At 42.2% G+C, this 24439-nt stretch overlaps 2 protein-coding genes across 2 annotated transcripts in view; both read left to right on the top strand.

The window, feature by feature from the left end:
• The window catches only part of LOC144891699 (uncharacterized), a 1187956-nt gene that overhangs the window by 722321 nt on the left and 441196 nt on the right, over positions 1-24439 (top strand). The window lies entirely within an intron of this gene.
• Positions 583-2522, top strand: LOC144891510 (uncharacterized). Its single transcript, XM_078775130.1, has 2 exons — positions 583-796; positions 929-2522. The coding sequence occupies exon 2, from the start codon at positions 1161-1163 to the stop codon at positions 2286-2288; it is 1128 nt and encodes a 375-aa protein (XP_078631256.1). The 5' UTR covers positions 583-796; positions 929-1160; the 3' UTR covers positions 2289-2522.

Here is a 24439-nt window from a genome sequence, read left to right as displayed (position 1 = left end):
TTCGTTTGTGATTGTGAAAGATCCCACAATACCTTTCTAAAACAGTCCGTCATTGTGTCCTGGTTCCCTCGTGCTCAAATATTAGTTAGGGCATTTTATAATTTTTTTGAAAAATCTGTGAAAAAATTGCTTACCAATAGCTTTCTTCACCAATGTGTTCATGTAGGTGTCTACAAACACCTGTCAATTTATTCCTTCCCAAATCCTTGGGGAAAAGTCAAAATTCAAAATGGCGTCCAAAATGGAAAAATTGTGGATAAAGTCAGAGTTTGGCCAGAAATTTAATACTTAATATGGGGAAGAAACCACAAAAATATTGTTCTAGGACAATTGTGAACTCTTGCTAAGCATATTTGTATTATTATCTTGCTTTATATCCAAGATGGTGGCCAAAATGATGTCCAAAATGGCCGCTAAAATGTGAAAATTGTGGATAAAGTCATAGCTTGACCAGAAATGTAATAATTATTATCTTGCTTCAATAATAGGTGTCTACTGAGACCTCTCAATCGATTCAGTATGGAAGGGGATGTAATAGCTGCACCTGGCCATGGCTTGAGGTGTTTCATCTGTGATGATTCTGGGACTGAGATGCAGAAGCTGTCAAAAGTCACCCAAAAAGGCCACTCACAGATGTTATCATATTCTGAGTGCGTGGACGATGCGGCGCTGATCAGGAGACTAAATGAGGACTGGAAAAACGGAGATGACCCCAAGTTGAGATATCATTTGGATTGCAGAACCGAGTTATACAATCGTGTGAAAAGTATATCCACTGCAACTGCAACTGCTAATCGTAAGTTTTTAGATTATCATTCAGAAGAAGTAGCCACTTGCAGAGATTTCGATCCCAATCTGTTATAAGTTGTGATGTTGCAAATGAAGAAAAACTAACCAAAACTACCTTTCTACACAATCCATTCCCTAGGACAAGACGAGGAGGACCGAAGGTCAGGCAGGATGAAAAGATGACGGGTATTCTCTGGGTCAAGTACTTCAAGTGCCGGCAGCTCCAAGTCCAAAACCCCATCAGTACACCTTGTCTACCGTGATGTTTGTATACTCTGTAACGAAGGCATCATCGTTGGAGCATTGGCCAGATACCCTGGTAAGTTGCCTGTCAGCCTGTCACAAGCAGGATCATGACATCATGACATGACATGATGTCCTGGAAGGACATCGCTGAGAGCTACCTCCAGTTTGTGAAGTCCATGGGGAGCCATTGCCTCAGGATCACTGTGGTCTTTGACGGATACGGCAGCTCCACCAAGGACCATGATCACCTGAGACGAACAAAGAACGCATGCTGCGACATTCTGATTCGCCCAGACATCAAAAGCCTCGTTCCAAGAGAAAAGTTCCTCGACAACAAGAGCAACAAGACCCAGCTCATTCGGCTACTTGCTGAGACATTCGGTAGAAATGGGATCAGTGTACAGGAATGCCCCAATGATGCAGACACCTCTATCGTCCGGGCAGCTCTAGATGAGGCAAGAGAGTCCCCTGTTGAGGTGAGGGCTGAGGACACCGACATCATGGTTTTGCTGATTCATCATGCTGCAGACCACCCGATCTTCCTCACAACAGCCAAAGACACATCTTACGATGTCGGAAAGATCCGGGAGGCCCTCCCAGAGAGATACCGGAAGTATCTGATCTTCTTGCACAGCTTCTCCGGCTGCGATACAGTGTCCGCGATGTCTGGGTTTAGCAAATCAACTTTGCTAACCAAGCTCTGCAAGACTGACAAAGCAGAGAGGGCCATGGACGTGTTTCTGGACATCCGAGCCAAGAAAGATGACATCATCAAAGCCGGCTGTGAACTATTCAAGCTCATGTTCCGCGGGAACCCATCCAAAGACTTGGGGGCCTTGAGATTTGACATCTTCAGCAAGCGGGCCGCTGCTGGGAGCATCAAACCTGAGAAACTGCCCCCGACAACAGAAGCTGCAGCACAGCACTCTCTCCGGGCTTATCTCCAGACTAGAGATTGGCTGCTGCTGCAAACTCCATCATTGGATGTCCTGGACTACGGATGGAAACTCGGTGACCAAGGTTATGCGCCGGTCCCTACAACAGACCCTATCGCACCGGACTATCTTCTGAAGTTTGTCTGCTGCAACTGTGAGGGGGAATGTAGCACACTCAGGTGCGGTGTAAAAAGCAAGGAGTCAAGTGTATTTCTGCTTGCGGCAACTGTCATGGTAACTCTTGCCAGAACATCAACCAGCCAGATGACGAGAGGAGTGTGGGATATGCTGGGGATTAGGATGAGTAGGGTGAACTAGAGAACTGACTAACCGAGGTTTCAATTGAGATACATTTCTATTTCTATATAAAGCTATGACTTTATCCAGAATTTTCACATTTTAGCAGCCATTTTGGACATCATTTTGGCCACCATCTTGGATATAAAGCAAGATAATAATACAAATATGCTTAGCAAGAGTTCACAATTGTCCTAGAACAATATTTTTGTGGTTTCTTCCCCATATTAAGTATTAAATTTCTGGCCAAACTATGACTATCCACAATTTTTCCATTTTGGACGCCATTTTGAATTTTGACTTTTCCCCAAGGATTTGGGAAGGAATAAATTGAGAGGTGTTTGTAGACACCAACATGAACACATTGGTGAAGAAAGCTATTGGTAAGCAATTTTTTCACAGATTTTTCCAAAAAATTATAAAATGCCCTAACTATATACATTTTTGCTTTAATCCTCAGGTGTAGTGCATCAGTAGCACATGCCAACCATCAGTAATGGTGCAGTCAGCAGATGGACATCATCCTTGAAATCCAGTACAATATCTTACTATAATTCACCAAATGTCCGTCTGTCCGTTCGAAGGTACCGCAAAAACGGCTGAACCGATCGCAACGATATTTTGGGTGGGTATTCCTGGGACCCCTGGGAGTAAAATAGACTATATTGTTTTTCCAAGTTTCCCAATTTTCCAGTTTTTCCAAACACGATGGAATAATATTTACCGATATGAACAGAGATGTGGCTTTTATTGAAATTCTACAAATGCTGTTTAGATTTTGATGACAATTATGAACCTGCCGCGAATGCGGAAGTGGACAGTTGACGGCAATGCGCGGGTTGATAATATCCCAATACAACCGTCATTCAATCGTAATGTTAAATCGTTAAACGTTAATCGTGTTAATCGTTTTGTTAATGTATCAATTGATGATTGGAATTGAGTGAATAAAAAAATTTTAAAAACCACCTTTAGAGGCCATTTTTCCCCACAAAGCGGGGGTTGGCCTTTTTCGGGAACCGTGGTTGTTGTTGTTTTCCCGGTCCCCTATTTGAAGCAATGTTTTACGGCCGGATGCCCTTCCTGACGCCAACCCTTTTTGCCGCCTTTAACGACAAACAGGGAATTACCAGTGAACTGGTACTCAATTAGCCGACCTCGGAAGGATGACAGGCTGAGTCAACCCCCCTGGCGTTAATTCAGCGATCGACCGGGATTCGAACCCAGGATCCTTGGATCCTAAGCCGGCACCCTAGCCGCTAGCCCAACACCAGGGATTGAGTGAATACAATTACGATTTTGAATTCGTAATTGTATTCACCCACTCGTACGGAACTTCACATCAGGATGTAAATATTTGTTTATGTCATGAATGTTGTTAAAAGTTTATTTTAATATTAATGTTATTTCATTTGTGATTGGAGTTATGCTGTTTGGAATGAAAAAAGAGATATTGAGTTCAAGTGAATGACGAAATGCCGTGACGGTTTCTTCTTCCCAAATGTGAATTCGCGGTCGCCATATGCAGATTCGCCATTGACTGGGTATGGAACAAACGTACCTGTTTGTTTGCCATCGGGTACGTTTTTCATGGAAGTCCTTCACGAACTTGCTGTCCATGTCTGACGTGTGACTGAAGGTGTCACAGGAATGTGGAATTTATTGGTTTCATGCTTTAGCATTCGCCGTTTCTGTATTGTCTGTTTGCTTCTGACCTCCCACCCGTAACCCGTGCGTAGCATGGCTACCTCACTCGTACATTAAATAGGTCATCTGAAGAAGCTTCTGAAATTATATACAGTCACGTGAAAAAGTAAGTACACCCCATGTAAAGTTTTGACTTTTTCAACATATTTCAACATACAGCTATTTGATCTTCATTTCAACAATATTGATAGATAAAGGTGATATAATATAACAAATATCATGAAACATTTGCATTTTGTAGTCCATTGTATAATTTAAATAAACATAAATGCAAATTTGGCATGTGGAAAAAGTAAGTACACCCCATGATATGTTTTTAAAAATTTTTAAAACATATGTGGACACTGGACATATCAATATTTGATCTTCATTCAAACAGTATCTATAGATAAAGGTGATCTAATTGAACAAAAAACAATGACAAATTGACTGCAATAATTTATTCAACAAAAAATTAACAGGGATGCCATTTCTTTCTGTGGAAAAAGTAACTACACCCTTGGCTCTAATAAGTGGTATTGCCCCCTTTGGCAGAAACAACCTCAAGTTGGCGTTTCTCATAACTGTCTACCAGTCTCTGACAACGAATGGGAGAAATTTTTGCCCACTCCTCCATGCAGAATTCTTTCAGCTGTGTGATGTTTGAGGGGTTTCTTGCATGCACAGCTCGTTTCAAATCCCCCCACAACATCTCGATGGGATTTAGATCCGGGCTTTGACTTGGCCATTCCAGAACCCTCCATTTCTTTCTTTTCAGCCATTCCTTGGTGGATTTACTGGTATGTTTAGGGTCATTGTTGTGTTGCATGGTCCACCTTCGGTTGAGCTTCAACTTTCCGACAGATGGCCTCACATTATCCTCAAGCACCCTCTGGTACAATGAAGAATTCATCGTGGATTCTATGATGGTGAGCTGCCCAGGCCCTGATGCAGCAAAGCTGCCCCAAACCATAATATTTCCACCACCATGCTTTACAGTTGGTATCAGGTTCTTGTGGTCAAATGCTGTCTTTGGTTTTCGCCAAACATGTCTTCTGGTACTGTGCCCAAATAGCTCTACCTTAGACTCATCTGTCCAGAGCACATTGTTCCAGAAGTGCTGGTCTTCGCCTAGGTGTTCATTGGCAAACTTTTGTCTTGCCCTGATGTTCTTTCTGGACAGCAAAGGTTTCCTCCTGACACACCTCCCATGTAGATCAAATTTGTGCAGCCTCCTTCGAATGGTAGACTCGTGCACTTTGACATCAACAGTGGCAAGAGCTATCTGTAGGTCCCGTGATGAAATTCTGGGGTCCTTAGAGACTTCTTACAGCATCTTGTGGTCTGCTCTTGGGCTGAACTTGTTGGGGCAGCCTGGCCTGAACAAGTTGGCAGTTGTTTGGAATCTTCTCCACTTGTAGATGATCTTCCAGACAGTCGAATGATTGATTTCAAATTGTTTGGAGATCTTTTTAAAGCCCTTCCCAGACTCGTAGGCATCTATAACCTTCTTTCTGAAGGCCTCAGAGAGCTCTTTTGATCTAGGCATGGTGACGCCGCACACTTCAACAACAAAGAGCAAACTAAACTAAATGTCAGGTTTAAATAAGACAGGTTCCTCCAAGATCCTCTCTAACGATGTTCTAATCATTTGCACCTGAGCTGGTGCACCTGATTCTAATTTTAGGTATTTGAAGTAGAGATAAATGTAGGGGTGTACTTACTTTTTCCACATGCGAAATTTGCATTTATGAAGATTTAAATTATATAATGGACTACAAAATGTAAATGTTTCATGATATTTGTTATATTATATTACCTTTATCGATCAATATTGTTGAAATGAAGATCAAATAGCTGTATGTTGAAATATGTTGAAAAGTCAAAACTTTACATGGGGTGTACTTACTTTTTCACGTGACTGTATATTGGGGTATCCGAGTTTGAAGCATCAGACCTGCTACATGCTTCGTTTTCACCAAAATGAAAACGAGAGTGCACTTCGCACGCTGGATTTGTGCATAACGCAGCACCAGAGGACACCAACATGAAAACAAGTCTGACGTCATCCGTAAACAGGTGGTCGTCTGCCAGCGAGTGACTGTTTTGCTATCACATCAAATGGGACCGGCGCATAATCAAGATTATTTGCACATAATCAAGATTCGAGCGGCGATGCGGGTTCCTTTTCACTTTTGCTGGGGTGTGATTCGTGCATAACGGGGCGGACACGAAAAAGAATATGACAAGATTATCGCGAAAAAAATTAACTTTCTGGTTTATCAATTGAATAAGCATCAAGGGCATTCTTCTTAAGGTATTTCTTAACCTACGCACCTGGTTCATTTCACGAGTCCTTCGTGATTTGAAAATGAAACTGGCATCACAATTATTGTGTATTTGGTGGACACCAAGCGTTATGCACGAATCACTTATTTTGCCATGCATTGCACATTTCAAGGAGTTTTAGAAAATGTAAAAACAACACCAGGAGACATACTAGACATCAAACATTCCATTTCATTACAATTTTAATCATCAATGTATATTTATATTTAAAGACAATGAAATAAAAATTGACACAGTGAGAATGCAACATTTTATTTCGAAAATATGCCATTCTTGTCTTGTTTACTCAACCATCGCAAATCTAAGTGCATGATATAATGTGAAATCAGGTTTTTGAAGGTCCTCAAGACTATTTGCTGCACCCTAACTATCACATAATCAAGGAGTGCTGCACAATGACGGACGCAGCGAGTCCTGCATACACTTATGAATCTGAAAACCTTTCTGAAATATGATTATGTATTATGATTATGATTGTATCTGAAATAAGATCTAAAAATTACGTACTGCTAGATGCAGTACATATGAATTGAAATAATATATATATATATATATATATATATATATATATATATATATATATATATACACACATGAATTGAACCCCCATGCTCTTCCAGCCAAGGAAAGTATGGTACATCGGATCACAATGTTTTCATCTGCAACTTTCATCAAGGAAACAGTAGTAGTTGTGTGAGTGTTTCCAAGTAGGTGTGAGTGTATTTTATAAGTGCATGCGTAAGATACAACGTGTATGTATTTCTCAATGGCTTTTATCAGTAAGCTTTATATGACCCCCTCACCTGCAGGAAGGGCATTAGTTCATGTGTGAGAAAAGTAAATAAGTTGTTTTTGTCACAAAACATCCGATATGAACCCTGAACACACAAACAGCGTGGCACAGAAGGCCTTTGTGGGTGATGATTAATGGAGGTCGATGACAATGATTGTTCTTCAATCAGAGTGTGTTTTTAAAAAATCTTAAGCACGATGGTTGCACAGCTATGAGCCACGTCGATTTGTATTTCGAACATGAACTAATGCCAATGAATGAATCCGCCACGTGCGGAAGGAAAGAAAAGGACAAAGGAGAAAGAAGAACTTAGCGAACGCATGTGAGGAGTGTTTTTAGCAAGGTTTGTTTTTTACTCCCCTGATATGTGCAGGAAAGTAAAGCAATATGGGGCAAAGGTTGGAAGCAAACAGAGCAGCTCTTGCACAGTTTGTCTCCGAACCTGGGTTTTTGTGACATTTTGAGCAAATGTCCTCGTTTTTGGCCATAATACAGGCACACTCTCTTCCCCGGCCCTGAGGCCTCTCTGTTCATCTTCGCCCTCCAGCTGGGCCTGCTCTCTCCACGGTGCCATTCATGAAGTCGAGCGCATCCACGGCACTGGAATTTCATACAGCAGTCACTATTATACCCTATATGCAATGACAAAGTCAGTGATACTTGAAACAACATTCAGGTGAGAAAGGCCTTTTCCAAGATAGAGCCACACAACAACAGGTAGAAGGGAAATTTATGGTCATGTGCGATTTAAACCATCAATCCATCTTGGTCACCTGTCCTGTATTTAAGAACTAGCAGAAGTACCCGGCGTTGCCGGGCGGGGGGAAGGGGAGGAGAAGCGGAGGGGGGATAGGGGGGAGCGGGGAGGGGGAATAGGGGGGGAAGGGGAGTGGGTGGGAAAGAGGGGAAAGGGGGGGAGGCAGGAGAGAAAGGGGAGGAAGGGGTTTCATCACCTTTTCGTTAAATATATGCTGGTGAATGTGGCGTTCATCCCATTTGTGCGTTAAGTGTGATGCCGAACAGGAAGAAGAAGAAGCCATAGTAACAACTTCGTACACTTACGGAATGGTTTGATTTATTTGTGTTCAAATGTCTGGTGATTGTTTTGTATTTATTTATGCAAATGTTTACTTATATATAACTGTCATTAATTTTAAAAAGCTTAGGCACTATCGAGCGATTATTTTTTTAAACTCCAAAAAAACGATCTTTTTTTTTTTAATGGCGACACAGACAGACAGACAGACATCTCTTTTATATAGTAGACTAGCAAAAAGCACCCGGCGTTGCCCGGGTTCTTTTTGAATGAATTTACTACTATAATTCAGCTTTTACTCGCGGCCGTAGAAGATTGACTACGATAATTCAGCTCAACTTTTAATTGCGAAATGGGCCCAGCCCGGCCGATGCGGCCTCGACCGGCCTCGCCACCTAGCCTATAACCTTCCCGGGGCCCGTCCCGACATTTTTAGTTATTTTTGAATGAATTTACTACTATAATTCAGCTTTTACTTGCGTCCGTAAAAGATTGACTACTATAATTCAGCTCAGCTTTTAATTGCGAAATAGGCCCAGCCCGACCGAGGTGGGCCTCGACCGGCCTCGCCACATAGCCTATAACCCTCCCGGGGCCCATCCCGACATTTTTGGTTATTTTTGAATGCATTTACTACTATAATTCAGCTTTTACTTGCGTCCGTAGAAGATTGACTACTATAATTCAGCTCAGCTTTTAATTGCGAAATGGGTCCAGCCCGGCCAAAGCGGCCTCGACCGGCCTCGCCACCTAGCCTAAAACCTTCCCGGGCCCGTCCCGACATTTTTTGTATTAGAGGTTTCCTCCTATCTTTCACCGTTCAGGAGATTAGCTTGCGCAGACAAACAAACAAACAATCAAACAAAAACTTTATTTTATATATACACAAAGAATTAAGTTAAGCACCCCTACACAACGAATTAAGGTAAGCACCCCCTAATATATATTCTTTGTGTATATGTATACATTGGCATATATTCTAAGGTATGTGAGATCAAATAATGATTGGTATGACATTAGCAATTATCCATTGATGAAAGTGAGTGATCAAAGTGAAAAAAAGTGATTGGTTGAGTCAGTGATCCGATCACGTGGGTCCTACACACGTTATTGACGCAAAGATCGCTAGAGGTCTTCTCAGAACAATGACTGTACGTTAGAAAACATAAACGTCATCCACACTGTCCGTGATGGACCTATAGCTCCATACTTAAATTGAGGTGAAAATATGCCTAAAATTCCCAAAAAATTTCACCTTAAATTATTCAGAATAAAATATTGAAAACGGCATGATTGTTATGTTTTTATGTGACCATAATATCACTTCTCCAGAAAATATAGCAATATCATGGGTATATTACACTGTTTTGACGACAACAACCTTGTAATGTGCGAGGTTGTAAAAAAACGGGGGGGGGGGGGGTGCTTAACTTAATTCTTTGTGTATATATAGATAGATAAACCCCATTTCACATTTGTTAATACTAGTAAGGGCATTTTATGAGATATTTCACAAATCTGTTAACTAAATTGTTACCAAAAAATTTCTTCACCAATATGTTTGTAAAGGTGTGTAATAACATGTGTTAAAATGTTGAAGTTCAACTCCCGTGGGAAACCCAGAAAAAAAGCTGTTGAATTCGGGTACCGAAAAATTATTTTCGAGAATTTTTATTTTTTTTAATCGGCCCTTAAGTAACTTATGAGGGGTCAAATAAGGGTTTTTCATGATTCTGAGTTGATTGTTAACATTTATATTTTCACTTTTACATTTACACACAAAGTAGCTTTTATTTCACATACATATATAATACTCAAGAGTTATTTCTCATTCACAATGTCAGAAGTTTCAACAGTCATTGTCTATATCTTCTTCAGACTCAACAACATCATGACTGCAGTTTCTGCATGTAATGCCATTACAGACTCCACAGGCCGAGATGCACGTGACCCCATTCTTCTTGCAGCTGCATCGCCGGTTGCTGCAATCTCCATGACAATTACAGCTCGTGAACTGCAATAGCTCCTCAGGAGCCGTGGGGTCCAGTGTTGGAACTGGCTCATACCCATGCACACCTATTGTCCATCCATAGTCACTGGGGTTCAGAGACATGCTCTGTAGAAGGATCCAGTCCCGGGTCTGCAGGTAGGCACGGAGTGAATGTTGTGCAGCTGCACCCTCTGTTGGAGGTAGAGTCTCTGGTTTGATCACTCCTGCCGCTGCCTTCCTTGAGAACATGTTGTACCGAATTTCACCCAATGTAGTATCTCGTCCATGGTAAATGTACTTGAAAATCGCAGTACCAGCCTGAATCACTGTTTCCTTGGTGGCTTCTGTGTCAAGGAAGATGTCGATGTACTCAGCCGCGTCCCCTTCGCAAAACCTAAAAAAAAAGCACCAGCTCTATGTCAAACCTTGAGCATCCATTTTGACCCAAATCTATGATCAAGTTGTATGGCAAGCCCAATTTGGTGTGGCAATACTCCAGACCGAGGTCGACAGGCCTTAATAAAATTCTGCCCCCAAACGGCAACTCTTTCGTCTGTCTTGACAATCGGTCTCAAGAACATCTGAAGGCTTGCAGGAACAAGTGTCAGCTGACTATCGATGTCAGTCATACTGTGTGTGGTGGGGTATGACTTTGGACCTAAATCAATCAAGGCAATATCATTGGATATGAACTTGAGTGCCGTCTTTATGATCTGAGTCTTCTCATCTCCATGGTCAAGATTAGCATGATGCCCTCGCAGAATATTGTCGGTGCCATCTTTGAGACAGAGTACATCTGCCCTTCTTTCCTGTGTTGTGAAATACAAGGTGTCTTCGTATTTCTCTAGAAGTTTTATCTTTAGCCAATGCTTTGAATAAGAAAGGCTCTTCTCTGGTGACTGATCAAACTCCTGCAGCTTTTCATGGACTTGGTCCATGTTCATTACCCCATGCTCTAATTCTGAGTCTAACCATTCGCAGAATTCAATAAAAACTGCCTCTCGCTCCTCATCAATACTCCTCTGTCCTCTCTTCCTTTTTCCTTCCTCATCAGTCTTGGACAAACTGTCACCTCTCGCAAACATAAGTTTGCATCGCAAATGGTACAGTGTTTCTTCTGCTACCAAGTCGTTGATCCCTTCCAGGCGTCCAGTGACTTCAGTGCCCCAGTCATCCCCGCGACTCTGTGCTGTCTTCAGCAAGCTTGCCTTCAGTGTATCTGCAGTCAAATTATCTGGCACTCTGTATTTCTTTCTAGCTTGTGCTGGATTATTTTTGTAGAGCTGGGCTGGTTGGTTGCAAAGAATGCATACATCCTTATACAGGAGGTCAACTGACTGTGATCTTCTAGAACTGCAGCCAGTTGATGAACTGAACTCACAAGTAGTGCGTCTTCTCTTCAACTTTGATGACTCTTTCTCTGCCTTTGATGCTTGAGCTGACTTCTTGGTGGTTGCAACAAAGTTGTTGTACAGATCATTTTTACACTTCTGGTGGTACCTCAGTTTTCCTTCCTTTTGAGCCTCCTTCATACGTTCCACAACAGTAACATTTTCGACAGTTTCTGCTTGTTTCAATAAAGTTGAGTATGCCTTTGGAGTTGCCTGTATGAGCCTTTCAGCTGGTGTATCCGAGCGTGCACAGATGAAGCAATTGAGCACAGGTGGAGTAACGTCTTCATCCATATTGCTAGACTCCATGTCCTGCAAAGTAGAAAATGAGATATATTTAGAAATTATTTTTCCACAAAGGAGTGTCTGTGGTGAAATATAAATGTTAACAATCAACTCAGAATCATGAAAAACCCTTATTTGACCCCTCATAAGTTACTTAAGGGCCGATTTAAAAAAATAAAAATTCTCGAAAATAATTTTTCGGTACCCGAATTCAACAGCTTTTTTTCTGGGTTTCCCACGGGAGTTGATCTTCAACATTTTAACACATGTTATTACACACCTTTACAAACATATTGGTGAAGAAATTTTTTGGTAACAATTTAGTTAACAGATTTTCATATGTTTCCCTTACTATACAGTGTGGCTTTAACAAAGGAAAACGTGCAGGTTATAAAGGACTGGGATAAATGTATAAAGTGATACAATATGGCCTTTAATGGCTCTTTTGTTTACAGCTATATAAAATTGAAGATCCAACAGAAGATTGCAAGGTTTTATAGCAATGCCGCAACGGGACAAAGGTATGTTGTGTGACAAAATATGATTTAGTTCAGTGAAAGTAAACATGATTGTGGTAATGGGTGGTGTTGTTGATGGCCATTATCATCTACCTCAAAAGTATGGAGGGAAGGTTGGAATTGAGGAGACGAATTTTATTTGCACGGGTATATTTGATACTAGATGGGGTATGCTTGCATCTTGTAAGCAATAAGTACGTAGGTACATGATGAATAGAAGATTTATGATTATCGGCAAGCATAAACGACCTCCTGTTGGATATCATTTTTAGCTCACCTGGAACGAAGTTCAGGGGAGCTTATGCGATGGCGCGTCGTCCGTCCGTCCGTCCGCAAAATCTTGAAACTTATTCTCCGAAACCGCTGATGGGATTGTGACCAAACTTGGCACAAATTATATTTGTTGTGTTGTGACTAAAGTTTGTTCACGGCATTAAAAAAAATCGTGTTCTAAAGGGGTTTACCGGGGTCAAAGTGGGTCCAGGTTTGACCCCCCAAATAGGTATTTGCTTTTTCCTCTGAAAGAACACACACTATTTCGATGAAACTTCACCACAACCTTCATCACCCGTGATGTACCGAAGTTTGTTCAAAGCATTAAAAAATCTGCCCCTTTTTGGGTATATGGGGTGGGGTTGTCCCACAAAATAGGTATTTGCTTTCTTTTGAGAAACTATAAACACTATTTCGATGAAACCTCACCACAATCTTCATCACCCGTGATGTACCGAAGTTTGTTCAAGGCATTTTAAAAATTCGGGTCTGAGGAGGTACACGGGTTTGGGGGAAGGGAGAGGGGTTGCCCCCCAAACTAGATATTTTTTTGTGTTTAAAGTCATATGATTATGGTAGTATGATTCTCCATACTGCCCTGTCTTCTCGCAACCATTGAAATTGGTTTAAAATATCTTTAGTCAGTGCAGTATACTGTTTATTCTACCAGGTGAGTGCCCAGGGGTATTGGCCCTATGTTTTTATTTTACCGACGCGTTTACAGTTTGTTACATACATTTTCATTGATGTTTTCATTTCACAGTTTACAGTTACAGAAATTACAATTTTAAAATGCGAGATATTGACTGAGGTTTTTTTTTTTCACGTACGCTTTTATGTTTTTTACGTAAATTTTCATTTACAGACGCTTTTTCTTTTTTTCCTTAAAGGCCATTATTGTCATGTTTAGTTCACAGTTTACATTTATAGAAGTTAGAGTTTTCAAATGCGAGATATTGATTGTGGGTTTTTTTACAGACTAGTTTATAGTTTTTAATGTAAATTTTCATTCACGGATGCTTTCCAACGGTTCTGTGATTCCCCTCCCCCCCCCCCCCTCCACCCCCTGCTCCCAGTGTACCGGCTTCGATGTCCGTCGGCACGCCAAAATTCAGCTTTCCATGACACCCGGAAGGTACCAAACATTAATATCAGTCAGTCAGTGGTTCGAAAGAGCTATATATATTAGACGAAGCAATAGATAAAATAAACTTGGTGTAATGACCAGACTCGGTGATGTAAGCTTCAAGTCTGGGAGTTCGGCCGTTCAAACTCCGGTGGAATCATTCCAAAGACTTAAAAATGGTATATGCTACATCCTTGCTTGAGGTTCAAGATTTAAAAGGATTGAGAATGGACAATCTGTGTGTGTGACTGTGGTGACAAACCCCCTCACATCAGTACCCTCCACCACATCATCTTCACACCCAGGTTCCCCTACACCTACTCCTGGCTCTCCAACCCCTGCTAGGCATCCCTCACTTCCTCCATGCCCTACCCCCTCACTTCCTTTACACCCCACCTACTCCCTGCTTCCTTTAAACCATACACTCACCCCCCCCCCCCATCTTTGCTTCCTTCAATCCCCACCCATTCTTTGCCAAACTTCTGGCCCCTCCTTGTGTCCTTCATCCTTCATGACCCCGCAGCCCGCACCCTCCTTGCTTCCCCTACTCCCTGCCCTTCTCTTCTCCTCAAGTGTCCCAGCCCTTCTCTTCCCCCCTTGTGTCCCAGCCCTTCTCTTCCCCCCTAGTTCTCCCAGCCCTTCTCTTCTCCCCTAGTGTCCCAGCCCTTCTCTTCTCCCCTCGTGTCCCAGCCCTTCTCTTCTCCCCTAGTGTCCCAGCCCTTCTCTTCCCCCATAGTGTCCCAGCCCTTCTCTTCTCCCCTAGTGTCCCAGCCCTTCTCTTCTCCCCTAGTGTCCCAGCCCTTCTCTTCTCCCCTAGTGTCCCAGCCCTTCTCTTCTCCCCTAGTGTCCCAGCCCTTCTCTTCTCCCCTGGTGTCCCAGCCCCTTTCTTCTGCCTCTGTGTCCCACCCCTTTCCTGCTTCCCCAGCACCCTACCCTCTCCCCTCTTTCCCTGCAATGCCAACAGCACTTCCACCCCCATTCCTAACTCTATGGACCTCCAACATCTGAGGTCTTTGATCCAATTTGTCACATCTCTCAATCCAAACTGCCACAGGTAAATCTGACATTATATGCTTAAAAGAATCCTTCCTCCTCCAGAATGTCCCCAATTCCTTAGTGTGTTCTCCCTGAGGTCTTATTTGGTTTGACAGGCCTGAAACGAGTTCCAGTGGCAGAGTTGCAGTTTATGTCAAGAACTCCATTTCCCAATGCCAGTGTACTACCCATGCTCCTTCTAACATCCAGGAGTACCTTTGGCTGTGCTTTCCTCTCTGCAACTACTTTATGTTTGATTGTGTGCTGTGCCATCCTCCTAACAGGAATGACTATTTATGGTGCCCTCCACCAGTACTGGAACAGTGATGTCAAATTTGTTATTATCGCTATACACTGAGGAAATTTGGATTTGAGATCAAAAGACGAATATGAGGCTAAAAGTACAGAAGGTCAGCTTTTATTTCTTGGTATTTCTATGTATATATACAGGTGTTTCGTGTTGCATTGATTGTTCACACATAAAAGGGCTTTGAATGTCTCATCTTGGATTTAGCCTTTGCTTTTGCTTTGGGAGTCTGCCTTTGGAGTCAAAACGCATAAACCACCAGGAAGACCAGAGAACTGTCTATGAAGGAAAAGCAAACAATTTGGAAGCTGAAAGAAAATAAGAATTAAATTAGAACCATGGCATAAAAATTGGGCAGAGCAAATACAATAATTTGGATCGTCTTAAATAAAGAAATAAACCACTCGTGTACCTAACAATGGACAAAGGCCAGGTCGGCCAAGGAAAACACCTGCAGTTGATGACACAAAAATAATAATCAGAGCTGTGAAGAAAAACCCTGAAACAACTGTCAGTGACATCACCAACAACCTTCAGAGTGCAGTGGTGAAAGTATCAGAATCTACTGTTCGCAGAAGACTTCAAAAGCAGAATTACAAAGTCTACACTGCAATATGCAAGCCTCTCATCAGCACCAATAATATGAAGGCCTGATTTGAATTTGCAAAGAAGTACAGAGGTGAGCCAGTAGAGTTCTGGAACAAAGTTTAATGGACAGGTGAGACCAAGATAAACCTTCACCAAAGTGATGGAAATGTGAAAGTGTGGAGAAAGGAAGGAACTGTATTTGATCCAAAGAATACTTCCTCATCTGTGAAGCGTGGTGCATGTAGTGTCATGGCTTGGGTTTACATGGCTGCCTCTGGAACTGGCTCACTCCTCTTTATTGATGACTACCAAAAGTACCCAGCCTTGCCGGGCAATGCAGGGTCGCTTCATTATGGGGCTATTTAGAGAGGGGGGCGGGGGAGGAAGAGGAGGGGAAGACCCCAAATACCCCAAAGACACTTTGGATCCCAATGTCCCTTAAGACCCAAAATATCCCTAAGACCTTTGAAGACCCCTAAGAGGCTTTAAGGCCTTTATGACACTGAAGACCCTTAAGATCCCAAATACTCTCTTTAAGACCTCAAAGACCCTTAACACCCCAAAGACCCTTAAGAGCATCCCCTCAATTGTAATCCCCCCAATTATTTTGCCTTCATAACTCGAAGATTATAACTTGAAGATTTCTCGGATGCGGAAGCCTTCAGTTGATCCTGCTGGTTAATTTGGTGCGATAATCTATAAATACACCAATAAACACCGCATGTAGCACCAACACAGGCACGTGGGGGTGGGGAGCAAGTTTGAAGAAGAAGAATTATCTGCTTGAGTTCGAATAAAACAGTTCTAATTGAATTTTAAATTCACAGCTCAGATTTCACAGCACATAAATTCACATGCTCGGAATAGGATGGTTCATTTCCACTGGGATGAGCAATTGCTTCCACATTGGCTTTAAGCCGGCCATTCACGAAATGACTGCTTCGGCTTATTACAGCTCCTGACCGGACTCATTATTAAGCTGCAGCGAGGAAAGTAAATGTGACAATATCTATGTTTGCATGTATGTATGTATATATGTAAAATTGTAATTATGCCTGTATGTGTGAGTATAAGTATTATATTCTCAAGTTGGTTGCATGTGGTAGGCATGCGAAGGTGGGTCTCCTTCGGTGGGCATGCGAAGGTGGGTCTCCTTCCATGGACATGCGAAGGTGGGTCTCCTTCGGTGGGCATGTGAAGGTGGGTCTCCTTCGGTGGGCATGCGAAGGTGGAACAAGGCTCTACCAAAGCCCAAAGTTTCCGCCTTCAATGTTTCAGGCTTACATTTCTCGGAGCAAATTGTGATGGTTTCCAGCTCCGTAGGAACCTTTTAAGGTCATAGCATTCTTAAACTTAGTCATTCCAAGCACATTCCTTGTTTTGGTATCCATACAGTTAATTTTTCCTTGTAGCTATTTTACTGTACCATAGTTGTACCAGAACACTGGCATAGTTATCTGCTTTATAACTTTCATTTTGTTTCTTGGATATCTTTAGGATTTGCCATGTTCTGTGCAGATATTCATTTTCATTTGCCACGCACATATATTTGTGGCAGATTTGGTGGCACTCTTCCACCCCTAAATAAGTATTTGCATGATGTTTTATTTTCTAGCTTTTATGTCGTTGTTCCTAAGTCGATATTTATGGGTGTTTTTTTAAATATTGGTTGCTTTGTCTGTTGTCATGTGCATTTGGCACATTTCCAAGTCCAACTTCAGATTCAACTTCAGATAATATAAATCATTTGGTTTTTTTTTGGTGTTGTTTTTTTTTTTGTATACTGAATCGAGGCTCGTGAACAAACAAATCAACCAGACAAACAAAATATATAAAAAGAGGGAGCGGAAGACAATATGGGGAGAGAAGGGGAAGCACACAAACACAACATTTGAGAGCAGGGAGAAGTGTGGGAGGGAGAGGGCTTGGGGGGAGGAGGCGTGGGAAGGCGGGTTTCAAAAGTTTCAAATCAAAAAAAGTTTCAAAAGTTTCAAATCGTCTCGGGCATATACTGCATGTGTATGACTGTTTGTTCCTTTTGCATTTTCTGTTGTTAAAGGTTAGATTAAAGCCGCATAGTTGATAAGTTTATGTAAGGGGTTCAAAGCTATGCAGACGAGATGGGAGAGATTTTGAGGCGCATTAATGGAAAAATTATTTATTTGTGATTAATTACTTATTTATTAATTTATTTACTTGCTCATTTTTTACTTAAAAAGGTTCCAGGAGCAAGATACTTACAGGCTGGCAACTTTAATATTTTTATGCCTCCGCCGACAAAGTCGCTGGAGGCATTATGTTTTCGGGTTGTCCGTCCGTCCTTCCTTCCATCCGTCCGTACAGGCTAAAACTCGTTTTTCTCAGCAACCATATGTCCGATTGAGACGAAACTTTCAGGATAGGAGTGACACCCATGCAGAATGTTTTTTATGACAATTGTGACGTCATAGGTCACGTGGTATGGCAGCCATCTTGGATTCAAAGCAAATAAAAAAAATTATTTCTCAGAAACCGATGAATGGAATTTTTTTTAACTTGGCACATTGTGAAGTACTCCCAATGGGCAACAAGATCATGATAATGATGACATCATAGGTGAAGTGGTATACCAGCCAAAAATGTTTTAACCGAATTCCTTATCCTAAAAATCTGAAATTGCATGCACATGATCTATGACCTATTTGTATTGAAATATTAAATGTATGACATCATAGGTCACATCATTTGGCAGCCATATTGGATTGAAGGAAAATATTAAATAATTATATCTCTGAAACCGCTCACCCTATTGATGCGAAATTTTACTAATATCATGTAACACTATTGTTGCATATAGTTTGAAAATGATGATGTCATAGGTCACGTGGTTTGTCAGCCATCTTGGATAGAAAAAAGAACCTTATCCAATCAACACAAAACTTCACAAACGTGATCCCCTACCCATACATATGCAGAGTGATGGCATCTACCCGTTGTGGGACTATGCAGAGGCATATTGGTGACAGTCGCATTGTTCTAGTTCAATATAATTTATTGACTTCAATGTTGAAAAGTTTCACAATTTCACGGCAGAGCGCCAACTGTTGCCGTCGATTGTGAGTGCTGAGTTTTTGAAAGACTCATCTTGATGAGACTTTGGGCATATCCAGAGATTCCTGAATGATTGAAAAATGCTGCCTTGAGAAATTCCAAGTTCTGTGGATCTTTTTTAATCTAAATGTTGTGATCCTCCATAATTATTGGCTCAACCTGGGCAATACTTTGTGGGTCAGTCACATCTGCCAACCATTTTGATGTGGGTTCATGTTCGAAAGACTTACATTTATGCCTCAAGTCAGCCACACATTGGCTACTGTAGAATACAGGGTGCATCTCTGTCATATACGGCCGACAAGTGTTAATAAATCTTACATCTCTGTTAAATCTGTAACAGAAAATCGAAAGAACATGCGTAAAATAATATAGATGATCGAAATAACACGAATCAGTATATTTTAAGAAGGCTTACATTTACGCCTAAGTAGGTCGAGTGTGATAGCCATTTGTTCATATCCAGATATTCATATCTATTACATTGACCTGATGATTTTCAGAGCCTTGGCCTTCAAGGCATTCAGGACTGATAGAGGTGCGATGCAGGTGCACTCGCCCACAAGAAAGAATAATTCTCCATTGTACTTCAAAGAAATGCTTAATATGCCATGGAAAGTTTTGCACAACTCAGGAAGGACTTTGCCCAGTGCAAAATGCTCAGTGTTTGCCAAACTATGTCGCCAGTTTCAAGATATGTGATCTATACAGGAAAACCTGTGGACTATGGTGAACCAAAGAGCTCAAAGACCTCTACAGGTAGCTTTTGGCTGATGGTTCTTGCAGAGAGAAACGGAGGTGAGCAAATTGTCTGCATTAAAAGTTATCTTCAAGGGAATTGGGTGTTGTGAGGGATGAAACCACTGCAGTATGGCACTGGGATGGGTAAATATTCCACGTAATGTCAACTCACCTGCAAAAAAGTTTTTTTTTTTAAAGGAAATAGAGAAGTTATTATTTCAATCTCAGGAGAGAATTGAACCCTTGGGGGCATGGCAGGCTCCATAAGGAAAGCAGTTGATTAGAAGCCAACGAGCGCTGCATGCTTTTCGCATGCATAAAGGAAGTCGGGCAGCCAGACAGGAAAACAGTCTACGATACCACAGACAGAGAATTTGGCAAGCAGAATGAGTTGCCAAAGTTTGTTGAAGGCACGAATATGTTTTAGAGCTGCAGGCCTAACCTCCTGTTTCTGATTCAGGACGTCCGTTCATTGTTGTGTGAAGAGAAGCACCATGCCCAGAGTCGAATATCCAAGGCATAAAGCAAATAAGCGATTGCTGATTACACCAATGGAGAAAATGGACGATGATGTCAGCAGTGATTATATGGATGATTGATTATATGGATATAATCTGCAGTGATTATATCGCTTTGCTTATCATAGTGAGCAGGTTTTGTTTTTTTTGTATACAAGATCGAGGCTCGTGTAAGAGCTAACATTAATGACAAAAAAACAAACGGACACATAAGACGAAATAAAGGGAGCGGGAGACAAGATGGGGAGAGAGAGGGAAGCATACAAGTACAACATTTGAGAACAGGGACATCGGCAGATCTGTGGGATGGAGAGGGCTTGGGGGGATGAGGCGTGGGAAGGGGGTGGGGAGAGATAAAAAACACATGGACACTGCTAGGACTTCTAGGAAAGAAGTCGGTATTTCAAAAAAGTGGATCTGGGGTGTATTAATGGGGGTAGAAAAGATCAAGGTTTAGGATGGGGGAAGATAAGAGATGGTGGTGACCAGCTGTTTTAAAGAGCTGGAGGGATGAGTGGGATTGAAGAGAGTGAGGGAGTTTGTTCCAGAGGTGGGAGAAAAGAGGAATGAAAGGGTGAAGGTAATTGACTGGTCTGTAGTTGAGTGGATCTGTCGTTGTATTCTTTTTATGGATTTCGGTGATCTTTGCTCCCTCCAAAGTGGATGAGGACAGGCCTAGTAGTAAGACCTGCTGAAAAATAGACTGCAACGGAGATGCCAGCTCGGTGGGGTATGTTTTGAGAACAGGGGCACCGCTGCCATCACGGTCTGAAGCTGGGGAGACGTCAATGTTATTCAAAACTTCTTGATCTTGTCAAGTAAAAAAAACTCAGCGCGTAAGTGGCAGTGGGTAGCAAATGTAGTCATCATAATGAACACACAATCACAATTACTTTGAATAACTGTTACGTGGTCCTCCCCGACCCCCTGGTCACGGTGTACCTCCGAGCCCCGAGAGGAGCCACGGCAGAATAATGTGTTACTCCGTGTCAAAATCCACTAGTGAAACCACACCAATGGTTATCAACAAACAAATATTGTATTAAAAATCACACCAGAATAACGATACAACAATAATAGCAATCAACAATACAATCAACACATCTTATGATGGTACCATCAACTAGGGTAAGATAACTCACTGTGCTCCAAGTGAGTGAAAAAGAACACTCCCCAATGTCTCTATAGCTCAAAGGTGATCCCCTCCAGCGAGTGTCAGAGCGATATCGAATCGAAACCTGAACCCCGTTCAGATGACGGGCTCAGTCACACCGCCATAACAGCACAAAAGGCGTAGGCGGCCGAAGCGGCGCAAAAAGTCATGTGGTCCAAAACCGCGTAAGGCAAACTCACGGAGGAATGGGAAATCCAAAGGCGCCCACCAGGTATGAACGTTCACGGTTCAGTCGGCGAACCGCAAATTAATCTTCAAACTCCGTGTTGCACACACACACACACATCCCAGATAGACGTCGGAATAGTGAAAAAGGCTGACGGGAAGCAAAGACCTTTTGCGATGAGCAAAGCGCGAGTGTCAAAATGGCCGATGGCTCGTATTTGAGTCGCAACGACCCGGCGATGATTCTTCAGAATCCCAACGCCAAACCTGAACACGCAGGTTTATCAATCCCAGCGATAACACCTATCGCAAGAATTCCTTTCAAGGAAACTCCAAGTTCACTCGCGACTTTCGTTCAACCATGCTCGCTCCGGGGCTTGAAGCGACCAGCTTCTTGTCCGACTTTTTGCCCCCTCCCCCTTTTCTCTCTCCTCTTCTTCTTCGTCTTCCAGTTCCCGATCCGGTTTCCTGTTTCATTTAACATTAACCTTTTTACCTTTTGACAATAATAATGGCTATTTCCCTCAAGCAAAATAATAATAATAATAATAATAATATTACATAGAACCAGAACTGTTTCAAGTGGATGAAAACCACAACACCGGAAGTGACGAATCCGTAACACTTCCCCCCCCCCTCAAGAAAGAAAGTTTGAAAATAGTGAAAACTTTCTTTGTAAGCAAAACTCTCCCTCTTCCTGGTATTCCGGAATTTTTGCCAGTAAGCTTCAGGGACCAATTCATATGCTTTGAGAATGATTTTCTTCACTATCTCATAATCTGCACATTGGTCAATCGGTAAAGCCGAAAATATATCTTGAGCTTTACCCACCAGAACACTTTGCACTAACATGGTCCAGGACTCCTCAGGCCATTTTAGCATTCGAGCCACTTTCTCAAAGTGTAAAAAAAACTTGGGTACCTCCTTTTCATTGAAGGGTGGAACCAGCCTCACATGTCTACCAACATCCCAGGTGTTCTGACTAGTTGTCGAACTAGCCGGCATGGATGGTACCTCTCCCCATTCTCTCATTAACTCCAGCTCCTTGAATTGAATTTCCTTCTGAAGCTCCATGTCACGTTCCTTTAACTCCCTTTCGGCTCTTCTTTCCTCCGCTCTTTCCCCTGCTCTTCTTTCTTCTTCAGCTCTCCTTTCCTCTGTTCTTCTTTCCTTGAGATCTCGTTCCTGTTCTATTCTTTTTTCCTCAAGTTCTCGTTCCTGTTTTACTCTTTCCTTTTCTGCCTTCCTTTCCTCTGCTTTTAACCTTTCCTGGCTCTGCAGTTAAATCTCCAGTTTCCGGAGCTCCACATTTTCTTGTTCCCCGGGTAACCAATCCAAGGCTACCTCTGTCCATGTGCCCTGTCGCACCAGAGCTTCTATCACCAATGTCTGCATCTCTGCTTTCTTCATATTAACTCGGACCTCCAAGTTAAAATGTCTGGCCAATATCAAGAGTTCCGATTTTTTTTAACGCTTGGAACTGTGCCTCACTAGGGGACGCCGCAAACTTTTCTGCATCAAACACAATGGTGACTATCCATTAGCACCTGTTAACCTTCACACAAAAATTTTCCAATTTTTTTTTTTTTTGAAAAATTTGGGAATGTTAGAAAAAATTCCAAATTTGGGAATTTTGGGAATGCTAGGGAATTCTATCCCAGACGAATGCTATCAGGGAATTTTATCCCGGATGAGTGTTATTAGGGAATTTAATCCCGGACGAGCCCCCAATTTCTGTTATGTGGTCCTCCCCGACCCCCTGGTCACGGTGTACCTCCGAGCCCCGAGAGGAGCCACGGCAGAATAATGTGTTACTCCGTGTCAAAAATCACTTGTGAAACCACACCAATGGTTATCAACAAACAAATATTGTTTTAAGAATCACACCAGAATAACGATACAACAATAATAGCAATCAACAATACAATCAGCACATCTTATGATGCTACCATCAGCTAGGGTAAGATAACTCACTGTGCTCCAAGTGAGTGAAAAGGAACACTCCCCAATGTCTCTATAGCTCAAAGGTGATCCCCTCCAGCAAGCGTCAGAGCGATATCGAATCGAAACCCAAACCCCGTTCAGATGACGGGCTCAGTCACTCCGCCAAAACAGCACAAAAGGCGTAGGCGGCCGAAGCGGCGCAAAAAGTCACGTGGTCCAAAACCGCGTAAGGCAAACTCACAGAGGAATGGGAAATCCAAAGGCGCCCTCCAGGTATGAACGTTCACGGTTCAGTCGGCGAACCGCAAATTAATCTTCAAACTCCGCGTTGCACACACACACATCCCAGATAGACGTCGGAATGGTGAAAAAGGCTGACGGGAAGCAAAGACCTTTTGCGGTGAGCAAAGCGCGAGTGTCAAAATGGCCGATGGCTCGTATTTGAGTCGCAACGACCCGGCGATGATTCTTCAGAATCCCAACGCCAAACCTGACCACGCAGGTTTATTAATCCCAGCGATAACACCTATCGCAAGAATTCCTTTCAAGGAAACTCCAAGTTCACTCGCGACTTTCATTCAACCACGCTCGCTCCGGAGCTTGAAGCGACCAGCTTCTTGTCTGACATTTTGCCCCCTCCCCCTTTTCTCTCTCCTCTTCTTCTTCGTCTTCCGGTTCCCGATCCGGTTTCCTGTTTCATTTAACATTAACCTTTTTACCTTTTGACAATAATAATGGCTATTTCCCTCAAACAATAATAATAATAATACATAGAAACAGAACTGTTTCAAGTGGATGAAAACCACAACACCGGAAGTGACGAATCCGTAACAATAACATCAAGTGTTTCATTCCTATCTTTTGTGTCCATTGAATCCTTTTCATGTCTTGTTTTTCCTTGTAAGTTACGTTCAGTAATAATAATGATTTGTGAAAACGACAGAACAATGGTCATCGTTATTGTTTTAGCTTGTTTTTTTTGTTTTTTTTAAACACGCATCAGACTGAGGCACCAGTTAATCTGCATTCCCAGAGTTATCCCGAAACATCAGGACGTTAAAAAAAAATCGCACCCGTATCGGAAGGAAACGGTTCAGTTGAGCATTTTTTATATGAAATAGACAAATCCAAGAAACGAACGAAACCCTTTAAAATAACCCTTT

The sequence above is a fragment of the Myxine glutinosa genome, chromosome 4 (assembly GCF_964187855.1).
Source record: "Myxine glutinosa chromosome 4, kmMyxGlut1.1, whole genome shotgun sequence".
NCBI lineage: Eukaryota > Metazoa > Chordata > Myxini > Myxiniformes > Myxinidae > Myxine > Myxine glutinosa.
This window is presented reverse-complemented; position numbering and strand designations above follow the sequence as displayed.

What these genes read in the sequence shown, in the direction of transcription:
- LOC144891510 (XM_078775130.1), top strand. Translation starts at nt 1,161, where the DNA reads ATGATGTCCTGGAAGGACATCGCTGAGAGCTACCTCCAGTTTGTGAAG.